Consider the following 15,256-nt stretch of genomic DNA (forward strand, 5'->3'; position numbering starts at 1 on the left):
TCCGGACATAATTTAGCCTCGGAATAAAAACGTCAGTGTAAGAAACTATCAGCTTTGAACATTGTAACATGCTCAGAGTTAGAAGGGTACGGTCTTGTAGCTGAGAGTCTGTTTGTGCACCTTAGTGTGTGTGTGTAAACGGAAAGAGAAGGTATAAAGCAGCAAAGGGAAATTTTCAAACAAGGCATTGGAATGCCATTTGGGCACAATGCCGAGGCAGATGACAATCCTTTCGCATCTGAAGTTTCTCTACTTTTTCAGGTGAACAAAAATCGTAGTGCACTGGAGACATCCGAGATGAGGAATTAATGGTCGGGGAAAAGGTGAAATTTGGGTTGGGTGCGCACATTTTTGGAGGAGAGTCCATGTTGAGACATTCAGCCTTTTCTCGAGCAGAAAGAGCCGTGAAGACATTAGAGGTGAGGAAGGGGATGGAGGGGAAGCATACTCCATAAATAAAAAGACTTAGTATGACACCAGGACTTTGAGGTGGGAGAAAGGGTGAGTGGGTACAAGTTGGTCCACATTGTCAGGGAGCAAGAGAGATGTAAATAGAGTACCGGTAGTCACTATTAGGAGGTACACCATGCAGACATACAAGAGGTGGCTGCGGAGGGGAAAGCACAGCCAAAGTTACTCATGGGGGTTTTGGTGAGACACAGTAAACAAACACTGAGAAATACAGCTATTGATGTAAATTGTAAGTTCACCATGACAAAACAGACCTGTCTGTGATGGGAAAGTGATCGGCCCGTAGACTCAGCTTCGTCGTGGGAAATTCCAATGATTTTGAGGGTCTTGGTTTCCATGGCATCTCACTGAGCAAGTTGTAAGGCAGCGGTGTCAGCCCAGAGTGGAGAGCAGTACTCCATCAACATGTAGATGAAAGCCTTGTTGACGGATAGGAGTTCAGGTGTGTCAAGGAAGGACTTTGTGTGATGGAGGATGCCCAGTCAGTGGCTGGTTTTGGAGGCCAACTTTGAAATATGGTTTGCCCAAGAAAGATCATGGCTGATAGTGAAACTCAGGAGTTTGAATGACCAAACCCCCTCAATAGGATTGGTAGGAAAGTAAATAGGAGGGTTTGACAGATGGTCCTTTCAGAGAGAGATGGTGAGAGTGTGAGATTTCTCAGGATTGAAAGACATTGTCCAAGTGTTTGACTGGCTTGTGACATTGTCAAGGTCTGAAGAGAGGGAAGGGGCTGCGGCCTGCCTGTCTGAAGGAGGAGGGAAGTCACGGCAGAGGGTGGAGTCATCAGCAAATAGATAAAGAGGGTTTTCCAGAGGGTTGAAGAGATCTTTCATGAAGATTAGGAATATGGCTGGCTCGAGAACACTGTCTTGGGGAACTCTAACCTTGACAGGAAGAGGAGATGAAATTATTCTGTTGAGTGCCACACGTTGACTACGGGAGTTGAGGAAGTTAGTTAGCCATGTGTGGAGTTGACCTTTAATGCCATAGGCAGAGGGTTTGGAGAGCAAAACAGGATGCCAGACTGCATTGAAAGCTCGAGATATGTCAAGGGAGACGGCTATATCCATTGTTTGGAGAGTAGGAGCTGCACGTGCAAGGTAGAATGACCTGATCTGATGAGGCCATTGGAGAAAAGGAAGGATTTCAAAATCAACTGCGATGATGGATTCAATGACCTTGCACATGATTAGAAGTAAGCCAATGAAATGCAGTGATTTCGGATGTTTCCAAACAATGAGGATGACCGAGGGCAAATGACAGGATGAAAAGAGCAAAACGAGGATGTGCAAGAGCAGCAGAGCAGGTTTTTAGGACATGTGAGCTGATGCTGTCTGATCCAGTTGTAGAATCAGTCAAGGTTTTACAGAAACTTCTTCACCTTCTCAGGTGTAAAAAGCACAGAGTCCAGGAGCAGTTAAGTATGACATGATAGGCTGCGTACAGAGAGCGAGGGATGGGAGACAAGATTTGGAAGGAAACATAGAATTGAGGTATTCAACCTTCCAGAATTGGAGTCGGCTGTGGTGCCATTTCAAGAGAGGGAAGAGATAGAGGGGAAGCATACTCTGGAGAGAGACTTAACAAGATGCTACCAGGTTTTGAAGGAGAGAGACAAGTTTGAAAGTTCAATCTTGAGGTTGAACAGTTGTTTTCTGGCTCTTCTGAGTGTGGGTTTGTCATGGGCTTTGTGGAATGATCTCAGATTGCCTTTGGTTGGGTTTTCTTTCCAGAAGAAGGCAAGTTGTTTCAAAGCAACTGCCTCACCACAGGATGCAATGTACCATGGCACGGTAAGAAGGGTTGGATCACTGAAGTCGAGATTGCATGAATCTGTGCAGAAGAGAGAGCAGGTATCTATGGAAGAATTCCCAGGCCGAGTTAATATCCAAGGCAGTGGATTCGGAGACCAGTACTGAAGTGAGATAGCTGTTTGCAGTAACTGCCAATCTTCCTGAGTGAACTGATGGACTCGCTGGTGCTGAGGCAGCTCTCTGAGAAGAACCAGAGTGATGTTGACCTCACAAGCACATGATCAGATTAAACTGGAGAAGAGGAAGAGCTGGAGACATTTTCCGGGAAGTTTGTCAACACCACCGATGTCATCACCTGTTGGTCCACAGTTCAAAATTTGTCACATTGACTGGCAACGATCATTATAAAGATCAACACCTAAATGACGTAATGGATTTGATGATTAATATTATAAGAATTTGATCTTCTGTAAATGCAATGCTGCTCTTCATTTCCACCAAATGTTTTGTCTCCAAATTCAGAGAAAATAGTTAAACTATAAACACTGGCCACCTTCTGTGAAGATGACAAACAGCAACGGTTATGGCTTCCAAATGCAAGTGTTTGCTCAAACAGATGTCAAAGTCCGCCAAACATCTCAAACTGAAAAGGATTCATCAGATTTATTTGCACATGGTAAAGGAGGGCTCACAGAGATGCATCTAAACTTTAGCACTCTTTATCACTTAATTATCACTCTGAAAGTCAACTTTTTGTTCTTGTGAGTACTCCTCTGCAAGTTCCAGAATGGCATTTTGTTGTTGTCAAGAGCAAGCACCAGAGCACCACGGTAGAGTAGAATCTCAGCGTCTTGATGGCGTTTTGTTGGTTGAATCAGAATGAATGGAGTCTATCAAGTTGCGTGTTATTCATGGTGGTCGTTTCTGCAATTATGTTCTGTTTATCAGCAATGAAGATAGTCGCTGACTCATCTTAATGAAGATAGTTGCTGACTCATCTTAATGAAGATAGTCGCTGACTCATCTTAATGAAGATAGTCGCTGACTCATCTTAATGAAGATAGTCGCTGACTCATCTTAATGAAGATAGTCGCTGACTCATCTTAATGAAGATAGTCGCTGACTCATCTTAATGAAGATAGTCGCTGACTCATCTTAATGAAGATAGTCGCTGACTCATCTTAATGAAGATAGTCGCTGACTCATCTTAATGAAGATAGTCGCTGACTCATCTTAATGAAGATAGTCGCTGACTCATCTTAATGAAGATAGTTGCTGACTCATCTTAATGAAGATAGTTGCTGACTCATCTTAATGAAGATAGTTGCTGACTCATCTTAATGAAGATAGTCGCTGACTCATCTTAATGAAGATAGTCGCTGACTCATCTTAATGAAGATAGTCACTGACTCATCTTAATGAAGATAGTCGCTGACTCATCTTAATGAAGATAGTCGCTGACTCATCTTAATGAAGATAGTTGCTGACTTGTGCACCATTTCCACTGCACATATTGTGTGTGCATATGCTGAATTTTGTATGCACCATTATTATACATAGTGATAGATGGACTGCAAATACTTCTTACTATATGGGTCCACACAAATTTAATGTGGAATGATAATTTGGTGTCCACAGTGATCCCTTCTCTCACGTTACGATGCATCACCAACACGTGCAACAATTAATATATGTATCAATGAATATCAGCAATAGGTATATTTGGCCTCCCAAAATATATTGGGTGTCTGAGATCTGGACATGTCTACCCATCAAGCTCCGTTGAACAGATAAAATTTAATAAAATGCATTCTACATGGCCTTTAAAAACTAATTTCAACAGCATCTTTTTCTAACATTTTATTTATTCGTTGAACACTTTTTGAATAACAATTCTTTATCATCGAACAAACATGATGTTTTTTTTCCCCTTCTTATGCATCAAGATCTGGGCCAATATAGAAATGGTTTACAATCATGAATAAAATAAAGAAAGATGTAAACTGCTGTTATCTTTCTAAAAATGCATTATAACAAAGACAAAGCTGATACAGCAACTGACGCACAGGATAAGAGAAGAACAAGAGCATGAAGGCATACCAGCAGCCTTCAAAAAGGCATCAATTGCAGCATCCAATCCCACGATTGTGCTGCGGTCATAATGTGCACCGATCTGCGTGTGCAGGGCAGCGACATTGAAGAGAATACTGGCTCTCTCAAGTGCTATGTCACGCTGGTTCGCAGGCATTCCAGTAAGAGAGTCGTACCTGTGCCAAACACCATGCTAATTATACTTAATTGTTGCAGAAAAATAAATACCAAAGCAAACACCACAACAACAACAAAAAAAACACGTTTAAGGTCAGTCGTAGACAGTCACAAAATTTATTCGACACTTTCTTCACATATTCAAATAATTGATTAAAGTCTTCATGATTTGTTGGGTGTTTTCCAAACTTTCACGATTGTACAAAATTGCGAGTGGGGCATTGAAATATCAACAAAAGTTCAATTGGTGACGATAACTTTTTCACATTGCGTTTTGTAATGCTCAGTAAATTCAAAATTGGGTAAATTTGTTTGGATACGAGAATTAGTTGGCAAATACATTTTTGACATATAAAAGGAAGTATTGCTGAGAAATTTGCATGCATCCCTGTAATTTGTGATGCATTTTATCGATTTTGTATTTTCAGATGTACGACGATAAGTTGGTCTGCAAAATGCGAGCTGGGTTTTCTTTTTGAGAAATTTGAGAAAATAGAAATTTGTGATGCTTTACATTAAATTTTCTTCTTTTTGATATTTTTAAAGACATGCAGATGAATCGATGGACAATATTTGAGCTCCTCTTCTAACTGTTTGTGATGCTTTGCTGTTACCATCATTATTATATACAAGTTGGGTCACCTGATCAAGATATGGTTATATTTATATACAAGTAAAGCATCAATAAATGCATGTCTTTGACATCAGACCTGAGTACCCTACATTGTAGGCAGGGTTCAAGGTCGAGACTGGCCGGAATTGCATGTGCAGTTAAAGGACAATTCCTATCACGGAAGAGGTAGTGATGCGCTACTGCCCGAGCTAATGCGAGATGAAAGGTGGGCATACGTTACGTGACGTACACTGTGAGGTTGCTGAAAGCACAGTTATTTCTTGTTTTTAGATCAATTTGATTAATAATTTAAAGTTTTTATTGAGATGTTGACCTTCCATGTGTGAAAATAATGTGGTACAGAAAATTTCAAGAAAATTGGCCAAGGGGTTTTGAAACATACAAAACAGACTGTGTGTGTGTGTGTGTGTGTGTGTGTGTGTGTGTGTGTGTGTGTGTGTGTGTGTGTGTGTGTGTGTGTGTGTGTGTGTGTGTGTGTGTGTGTGTGTGTGTGTGTGTGTGTGTGTGTGTGTGTGTGTGTGTGTGTGTGTGTGTGTGTTTCTCGGCCATAATGTTTTTAGTGTTTGAGATTTTGTCATCAAACACACACACTTTTTATTACTTCTACAGTATTGGCTATTCATAAAATATAATACACTGTACTGTAATTTAAAGGATTGCTGTAAATGATTTTAATTTCAAAACATCCTGTATTCAACTTTTGTAAATTGTAAACCTCAAAATATAGTGCCCTTACCTAAATTAAGAACCTCAACATGTAAGCAATTGACTGGTTTCCTGACCACATGGATCATCATCAGGGTGCCGTTCTTCCTTGAGGTTTCGATCCTTTCTGCCCAAAACCATGGTGAAAATGACAGTTCTGGGACACTTAACCGAAGACACCCCCAAACCTCTTCTGATTATGTAATCATATAACCTTCATAACTATAGTCTTTTATGTTCTGGGGCACTTGGCCTTTTGACCTTTAATGCCGCCCACTTGCTCCCAAAAATGATATAATCACATAACCTTCATAAGTACATAACCATGTAGTCATTTGAAGCAAGTCCATTTTATACAAATGAAAAAGGCCACTTTTACATCAATGATTAACTTCTCTACACCTGCCTGAACTTGCGTTGGCCTTTCAAATCAATGATTATCTTCTCTATGCCTGCATGAACTACTCATTACAAGTCATAGTTGGGTTTTCAAATGAAAAAAAAAAAACTTCTCTGCACCTACCTGGAATTGTGGACAGACAAGTAATAATTTTCCAAAGTTTGCTTCAAGAGTTTCTTTGCTCATGGACAGGGAAAACAAATCTTGACTTGATGGAGTGGGATGATTTTGGACTTCGGTGGACAGAGGTAAGTCCAGCTTACTTTAGATATTTTATACTGTATTTATAATACTGTATAACTAGATTTAATCTGAATGCATTTACATTGCCACAAACTACTTGATTATTTTTATTCGTGTGGGAAATTTCCCCGATGACTCGTACACACACAGCTATACTGTGTGTGTATGTATACATACATATATGTATATATATATATATATATATATATATATATATATATATATATATATATATATATATATATATATAAATATATATATATATATATATATACACACACACACACACACACACACACACACACACACACACACACACACACACACACACACACACACACACACACACACACACACACCTAACTTTCACCCAGAGTTGAACCTTGACTTGATGGAGTTACCCTAGGAGATAGATGGCTTGAATCAGAATTTTAGGTAAGGCTGATTTGACAAGCCTACTTTATGTAAAAAGGGTGCCGATTCCAAATAAAACCGTCTTATTGACCTCAATCAAGACAAAATGACAATCTTAACCCTTTTTGGCCAAATATTCCCTTATTCCATCAAATAGTGGGTTTAATCAGAACTTTAGGTAAAGATGATTTGACAAGCCTATCTTAGGTAAAAGAGGGTGCTGATTACCAAAAAAGCAGTCTTATTGACCCTATGCAAGACAAAATAACTATTTTTGGCCAGTTTTTGGCCAAATATGAATAGGCCCCAGTGTTGAATATTGTTCTGGGAAATAGCAATATTTCAAATATTGATATTTGCAAGCTTTCCATTTACCACATTCAATTAGTCATTTCCATTATAATCATCATCACTGTCTTCTTCATTCTCTGAATCATCATCAGTAATACAATCATTGTCATCATCATCCTCATCTCCATCTGTGACATCTTCTGGTTCCATGGTTTTCGAAAGAATAGTTGGCATCTGACTGCCGGTAAACCAGAGTGGTACAAAATCTCCGTTGACCTCTTTCCAGCCGTGATCTGTGGGTTGAATGTTCTCTCGTGGATCTCTTAGATGTGCGTGCTTCCAGAGATATGCCACGTAATTGCATCGTGCCAATTTTTGCAGGGTGGGAGCATGCCTGCATCAAGTCCCTTTATTTTCTCCAGTGGACTGTCTGGATCTGTCGGTTGGTATTTCTGGAGGAAGATTTTCAACCTGGCGTCATTCACTGATGATAATGCTCCCTGACCATAGAGTGAACACACATATCTTTCTACAAAGCTGTCATCATCATCAAAGTCGGTTGTCTCTCCGAGCATGCTGATGCCTTCGAGATGGAGAGCACTTTTCTGAGCTTTCTTCAATGGGTTCACCTTTCCCTTCCTGAAGAAGGGCGACGTGTAGTCGCATCCTGTCAGAGCATGATAACCTGGTAGTGCCTTGCAAACAACTGGGCCGAGGTGGTTTGCTAGCGCAGTAATATGGACATACCTTCTAGTGTTATCACTCGAAGGTCCAAGGTCCATCCACACATTGGCCTTGAGTTGTCTTGAATGATACAGGAGAATGACCATGATATCAGTGTCTGTTGCACGGACAACAACATTCTGTCCTGGTATTGCTTTTGACGGCATGCTGAGATGGTATACTAGGCTGGTATCTGCCTCCACGTGTGAGCATTCGTACTCTGGTGCCTCATTGTGTTCTACATTTCCTGACAGAGATGCTGTATACTGAAGACACTGCTCCTCATGTGAAACAACAACAGTCTTTTGTTTTATGATTGGTGCATAATGGTTATGTTTCCATTCCTCCATGAAGAACTTAATAAGTGCAGTTTTGAAATTTGGTGATCTCAAGGCATGTCTGAAATCTTTAGGACGTAACTGGTCTGCACCTGTGATGTGAAATGATCCATCATTTGCACCTCTTGTCTGTTGCTCAACACTCTTTATGCTTTTCACATAACTGTCACAGACAAAGTGCACTTTCCTTGCCTTTGGACTGCATATGATCTTCAGGACCAGCTCTGCTACATTCCCAAATGTTACATTCTTCTGATATTGAATTCTGGATTGAGCGATGTCGCCTGCTGTTTCCCATGTCTGTTTAGTAAAAGGAGTCACTGCAGCACCATCATGCTCTGTATCACCCACATGCAACACACACTGCAACGGCACCTCTCCACCATCAGCCATGATGAGGATTAACTTCCTGGGTAGTTCCTCACGGAGCATGTCCCAAAAACATGAACTGTCTTGTCAGCTGCACAGTAAGATGTAGGCCTAAAGTACATGTTATATCATCTGAGCCACTCAAGGAGGTGCTGCCACCTGCAAACAGAAAATGAAAATACAAATTAAAACAATTAGTCTTAACATCGTTGTTGATTTTGCACACTGCTCGAAAAGACTATGCAAACATGCGATATGCCCCAACATGGAATTTCAAACTTTTGACCACTGGTGGCCAAAAACTGAACAAAGCGATTGGCCAATTGGTTACTTCTTCATTATATATTTATATGTCATGATTATCATGAACAGAACATAATATGATGTGATACAATTCAAACGATGTGCACACCTTCAGAACATCCAAACGCGGACCAATATAAATTGACCAAATATAGTCATAATTTGACTGGAAAGGGTTAAAATGGTCATTGTGTCTTGAGCGAGGTCAACAACACTGCTTTTTTTGGAATCGGCACACTCTTTTACCTAAAATAGGCTTGTCAAATCATTCTTACCCAAAATTCTGATTAAACCCACCTACCCAAAATAATTTGACCGAATATGGTCATATATGGGTAAAAAGGGTTAAAATGGTCATTTTGTCTTGAGTAGGGTCAATAAGACTGCTTTTTGGGATTCAGCACCCTTTTTTACATAAAGTAGGCCTGTCAAACCATCCTTACCCAAATTTCTGATTAAAGCCATCTATCTCTTGGAATAAGTGGGACGATTTTGGACTCTTGTGGACAGACAGATATGTCCTGCTTACTTTTTACAGGATTGTGCAAAAGTTTTGGTTACTCCAATGATATAATTTCAGGTAAATTCATCAAATTATCAGAGATAATTGTCATATGTATTTATTATTTTAAATTAACAGCCTTTATAAATGCCCGTGAAACAAACTGCTTAAGTAAATAACAAGAAGTGTCATTTTATAATAGAAGTCAATACTTTGTGTGTCCTTCCTTTGCCTTCTTGAGTGCTAACATTATTTAACTCATGCTTTCTGTATACGACTGAAGCATTCTTACAGGAAAATTGTGCAAAATATCCTGTTTTACATTCCACAGTTCTGTATACAAGTAGGGTTCATCTTGTTCTTCTCCGTTTCCAGATAATCCCAGAGGCCTCGATGAGACCCATGTCCGGACTCTAGGGTGGCCATTCTAACAATTGGAGCACACCAGCTGTAACCTTGTTCTCCAAATAATGTTTACCTATATTGGAGGTACATTCTGGATCATTATCTTGTTGGCAAAATGAATCCTTTTCCGATTAAACGATTTCCACTAGTAACTGCATAGTGCTGCAGTATGATTGTACTTCTCTTTCGTTAGCATCCCATTAGTTTCAACAAGGTTTCCTGCACCACAAGCTCAGATAGAACCCCAGACAGTCACAGAGCCTCCTCCGTGTTTAACAGGAGGCTGCAAACATTGCATGTCATAACGTTCTCCAGGTCTTCAGCGTATGAACTGGTGTATCTTAGACCCAAAAAATTAGAACTTCGATTCATCAGACCAGAGTACCCGATTCCATTTTTTCAATTATCCAATATTGGTGTTTTTTTATATATGGTCCTTGTGGACACAGTTTCTGGGGATTTGAATATAATTAGTAATCGTGGAATTAGGGATATGATGAAAATGGGAGCGAAATATAGGGAATCAGTAACTCGATCTTGGAGCTGCATTAGGTCTTCAATTGTAGATTCTGTCTCTAATTCTGTTAACAAAATGTGCACCAAGTTTAAGTTATCTGTAAACAGTTTTAATGCATGGTTTAACAGAGTTGTGGATGTCCTGGATAATAGGATGAATTTTTTTTTTACTGGGCTGAAAGGATCGAAACCTCGATGAAAAACGGTGCCCAGCTGATGATCAGGCAGTTGGGAAATCAGTCACTTGCTTAAAAGTTACAGCTATAACTTCAAATAAAATAGCTTTTGTAAGTCCTTCCCAGTACATAATATATGTTTGTGTGCTTATATATATATATATATATGTGTGTGTGTGTGTGTATGTGTGTGTGTGTGTGTATGTGTGTGTGTGTGTGTATGTGTGTGTGTGTGTGTATGTGTGTGTGTGTGTATGTGCGTATGTGTGTATGTGTGTATGTGTGTATGTGTGTATGTGTGTGTATGTGTGTGTATGTGTGTGTGTATGTGGATATGCGTGTGTGTATGTGGATATGTGTGTATGTGTATGTGTATGTGTATGTGTATGTGTATGTGTATGTGTATGTGTATGTGTATGTGTATGTGTATGTGTATGTGTATGTGTATGTGTATGTGTGGACTTGTGTGTGGACGTGGGTGAGTTTGTGGACGTGGGTGTGTTTGTGGACGTGGACGTGGACGGGGGTGTGGGCGTGGACGTGGACGTGGGTGTGGACGTGGGCGTGGACGTGGACGTGGACGTGGACGTGGGCGTGTTTGTGGACGTGGACGTGGGCGTGTTTGTGGACGTGGACGGACGTGTGTGGACGTGTGTGGACGTGTGTGGACGTGTGTGGACGTGTGTGGACGTGTGTGGACGTGTGTGGACGTGTGTGGACGTGTGTGGACGTGTGTGGACGTGTGTGGACGTGTGTGGACGTGTGTGGACGTGTGTGGACGTGTGTGGACGTGTGTGGACGTGTGTGGACGTGTGTGGACGTGTGTGGCGTCCTTCTTGGCACTACGGTGCAGTAATTGGTCTTTATTTTGATTTCCTTGCAAATTTCAGTCATTTCACCTTATTCTGAGATCTCAGCAGTAGTTTCTTTCCTGCAACTCTGCCATGGAGACCTGGTGCAATCAGCCTTCTGCTCCATTGCTGGATGAGATGTTAATTGCTCAAGTTTGCTCTCATTTCATTTTTAAAATTAAACCTGATAGACAATTTGCCATAAATTTAAAATAATGTAAAAAAAATCTAATATGGGTTTCATGAATAGGATTTCATTTTGTAAAATAAATGTATTTTCCTGTGTTAAAGGAACAGTGGAGATATAACCAAGTATGATTTTATTATTTTATAAATGAGCATCATCGTTAGCATTGCCATGGAAAAACACTGGAATAAAATTTGGGTTCTTAAAATTCAAATTATAAGCATTATGAGCTACTCTTCTTAACTTCCCCCATGAGATGACAATGGTCTTGAAGCTTATCTTCTCCTCGGGGTTCATAACACACATAACTAGAGGGGGAGCACTCGGTAGAGTGCAAAACCTCTGCCGCCAATACTGCTGGGTCAGTTAAGTGAACCTGATATCCTATTCATTGTAGGTCAAAACGGATCAGACTCTATTGAACCACGATTGAATAAACTAAACTAGATCGACGTGCATGTAGAAATGCCAAAAAAATAAAATCGAAATTTTTTTGAAAAAAAAGTTGCAAAATTTCTATATTTTTTTTTCTCTAACAAATTTTTTTTGGAGGTTGGAAATCACTTAAAACATGTAGAAATGCAAAAAAAAAATATTCAAATATTTTTCAAATAAAATCGGAAATTTGTTTGAAAAAAAGTTGCAAAATTTTGTTTTTTTTTCTCTAACAAAATATTTTTTGGTTGGAAATCACTTAAAACATGTAGAAATGCAAAAACAAAAATTCAAATATTTTTTTCAAAATGGCCGCCATAGCGGCCATATTGGACTTTGTACCAAGTCCAAAATCTGATGGCATGATCCTTGGACCATACCTAATCCCCCCACCAAGTTTCGTCAAAATCCGTCGAGGAGTTTTTCCGTAATACTGTTCACAAACAAACAGAAAGGGGTGAAAACAGTAACCTCCATCCATCTTCGATGGCGGAGGTTAACAATTTGGGGTATTTTCAAATGATGTGAATTAATTAATTCAAAGACCTCTTTTATCTTGTTCTACACAAAACATTTCTTCTTTTAAAAAAAAAAACACTTTTGTAAGTTATTTCACATCTTGTTCTAATCTTTTAATAAATTATTTCACTATCTTTTATAATTCCATTCTTTTTATGTAATTCCACCAAAAGATGATTTGCTATATTAACAGAAACTGGATGGAACATGTTTTCGATATTCTTTTGAGTTTGATTTATTTGGGTCAGGAGAACAATAATTATTTTTTTCTAAGGGACATTCAATTCAAAATTAGACTGCATTACAAAACCACGGTTAATCGATTTTTCTATAAACATCAAATTTAATAGTTGCGTATTCAGAAAGCATTTTAATTCTAACTCCTTTATTATTCAGGCAATATTATATGTTGTTCTAATCTCGGTTTATCCTGAAATAAATTTAAGCATCTTCTCCAAATATTTTTTCTCTCATCTCTTTTAAATCTTTGAGAACTAACTACTGTTGATATATTTTAATGTAAGAATGATGTGAATTAGAACCATGGTTAAAATAAAGAGAGTCAACATGAGGTTTTTTCCTCTAATTTTTTGTGCATCTCTTCATACATATACTTCTTTCTTATTGTTTAGTCCATAAATACTAATGGATAAACTATTTTTGTTCTTCAAACTTTTGAACATCTGATTTCAACTGGGTATTCAAATACCTTTCACATTTAATTTACTCAATAATTTTCTATTTCCTGACTTTCTGGTTTGCAGTTAGCAGGGTAAAGATGAATGAAGATGGACAAAGTAAAACCATCATCATCTTCATTTTTGTATTTCTTACTGCTTTTTCAAAATTATATTTTGAATGACTCAGCAATTCAATGTAAGAAGCAGATAAAGGATTCAATTTCAAAATGTCCAAATCAATATAATTAATCTTAATATCAAAACCACTGCCTGCCATGTTATCATGCATTTACCTTTTAGAGCTTTGCATTTCTGTATTACTATTGTGATTATTAAAAATTTTAAACGCAAAAATATGAAACTGTTGTGTTCTCATATTGACTTATTTTACTTGCTTTCCTTTTGGTGCATTCCCAGTTATTGTGGCATTAAATCCTGGATTCATTTTTATTGAACCAAATTCTTCTAAACTCTGTTCAATTTGTTTAATTATACATGGGGATTGGCTTAAACAATAGCAACAATAGTATTATTTACAGAAACTGTAAAATGAAATGATGACTTTCACGTTTTCTTCATAAGCATTATATCTCAGTTCGGTTCTAGGTCATGATATCTTCAATTTCAGGAGAAGAATTTCCGTTGTTTTTTTTTTGTTTGTTTAAATGTTTATAATAAGACCTTTTGAAGTCAATATCACAAACATCACAATGAATAACGCTCAGGAGTGGTTCTATTTTTCCTGTTTGTAGTCTGTGTCTTTGTGTTGTGGTATGTCTTCTAACACAAGAGATATTTAGAGATTTGTCACAAATTTGACAATGTTTTTCTCACCATTTACATTGGGAGGAAAAAAAGTTTTCTTTTTTAAGATTTAATAAAGAATTATATCTTTAAAATAAAACACTCATGTAATAAATACAATTCATCTGTGCTTATTCATTGTATTTTTTGCAGGATTTTGTGTTAAAAAAAATTTTTTAATCTCTTATTCAGTGTATTTTGAGGATTTTGTGTACAACACAAAAATTTGCTTGCATTTCACTCACCATATTATAGAATTTTGTGTTCAGAAAAAAAATTGTTTCATTCAGTTTATAATAAAGCATTAAAAAAAAATTTAAGGAAGGAAAAAAAAAAGAAAAAGAAAGACTTTCATCGTTTATGGAAGCACAATTTCGTGTTTTAATTTTTTTTGCTAAGCTCTCTTAGATGTCTTTTTACAACGTAATAAAAATAACTGTGACAAAGACTCCGGTTTATCTTTTTTACGCCAGTACGATTTTAAGCTTCAAAATGATGTTTAAAAAATATATATATTTAAATATGCTTATTGTATAAAAAAAAAGTATGGCAATATTTAGTAGCCATTTTTATTATTATTTAAAGGAGAGAAAGTTTCATATTTATTACAAGATTTAATATTTAAATATAATTTTGGGGGTATGTTCAAGATGTCATGACTATGAGACTGTTTCCTCTTCACATTTGTTAAAAAACTGAGTAAGTGCCATAAAACAGTTTTTTAACAGCTATGAATTATTATGAATAACAGCTATGAATTTTTTAACAGCTATTTAACAGCTATGAACAGATTATATGATTACATCATCATAGGAGGGTTGGGGGTGTGTCAGGTAAAATGTCCCAGAACTGCTATTTTCATCCTAATACTATCTCAGTGGCTCATTAAGTGGCTATTTACGGGCTACCGCTTTTCAAGAGAGTATGAGACACATGTTGTTCCTTCTTGAGAGGGCCCAACATGACGGGCACTGCAACTGCCTGATACAGAAACAATCGTAGCTCATTCTTTGGGAGGTGGACCCGTGTCAGGTGGTTTAAGTTCATGTTCACTCAAGCTCCAGTTGTCAAACAGTCATTGAAACATTTCTACATTGAAACAGTGCCCACATTTGAAAACTGCAGACCATTTTTCCTTATCTGCGAGTTGAAAGTCCTTCGTTCATATTGGAAGCTTAATGGTTTATTTTTTAAATTTTATTTATAAAAACATTTATTTTGTAGCTTCCAGTTTCAATATAAACTTCTAAATTTGAACCAAAACT

The 15,256-nt window shown here is 37.9% G+C and overlaps 1 protein-coding gene and 1 long non-coding RNA gene across 2 annotated transcripts in view; one reads left to right on the forward strand and one right to left on the reverse strand.

Moving 5' to 3' along the window:
* Positions 1-15,256, reverse strand: part of LOC147016484 (rhophilin-2-like) — a 137,602-nt gene that overhangs the window by 38,114 nt on the left and 84,232 nt on the right. Inside the window, exon 7 of the mRNA XM_085845180.1 lies at positions 4,329-4,495. Coding sequence (XP_085701306.1) covers positions 4,329-4,495 — 167 coding nt within the window. The remainder of the gene's footprint in view (positions 1-4,328; positions 4,496-15,256) is intronic.
* Positions 6,110-15,256, forward strand: part of LOC147016486 (uncharacterized) — a 21,055-nt gene continuing 11,908 nt past the window's right edge. Inside the window, exons 1-2 of the long non-coding RNA XR_015049066.1 lie at positions 6,110-6,483; positions 9,794-9,907. This is a non-coding gene — a long non-coding RNA (uncharacterized LOC147016486). The remainder of the gene's footprint in view (positions 6,484-9,793; positions 9,908-15,256) is intronic.

Source organism: Eptatretus burgeri, chromosome 11 (genome assembly GCF_056783735.1).
Source record: "Eptatretus burgeri isolate ZD-2024b chromosome 11, Ebu_testis_v1, whole genome shotgun sequence".
Taxonomy (NCBI): domain Eukaryota; kingdom Metazoa; phylum Chordata; class Myxini; order Myxiniformes; family Myxinidae; genus Eptatretus; species Eptatretus burgeri.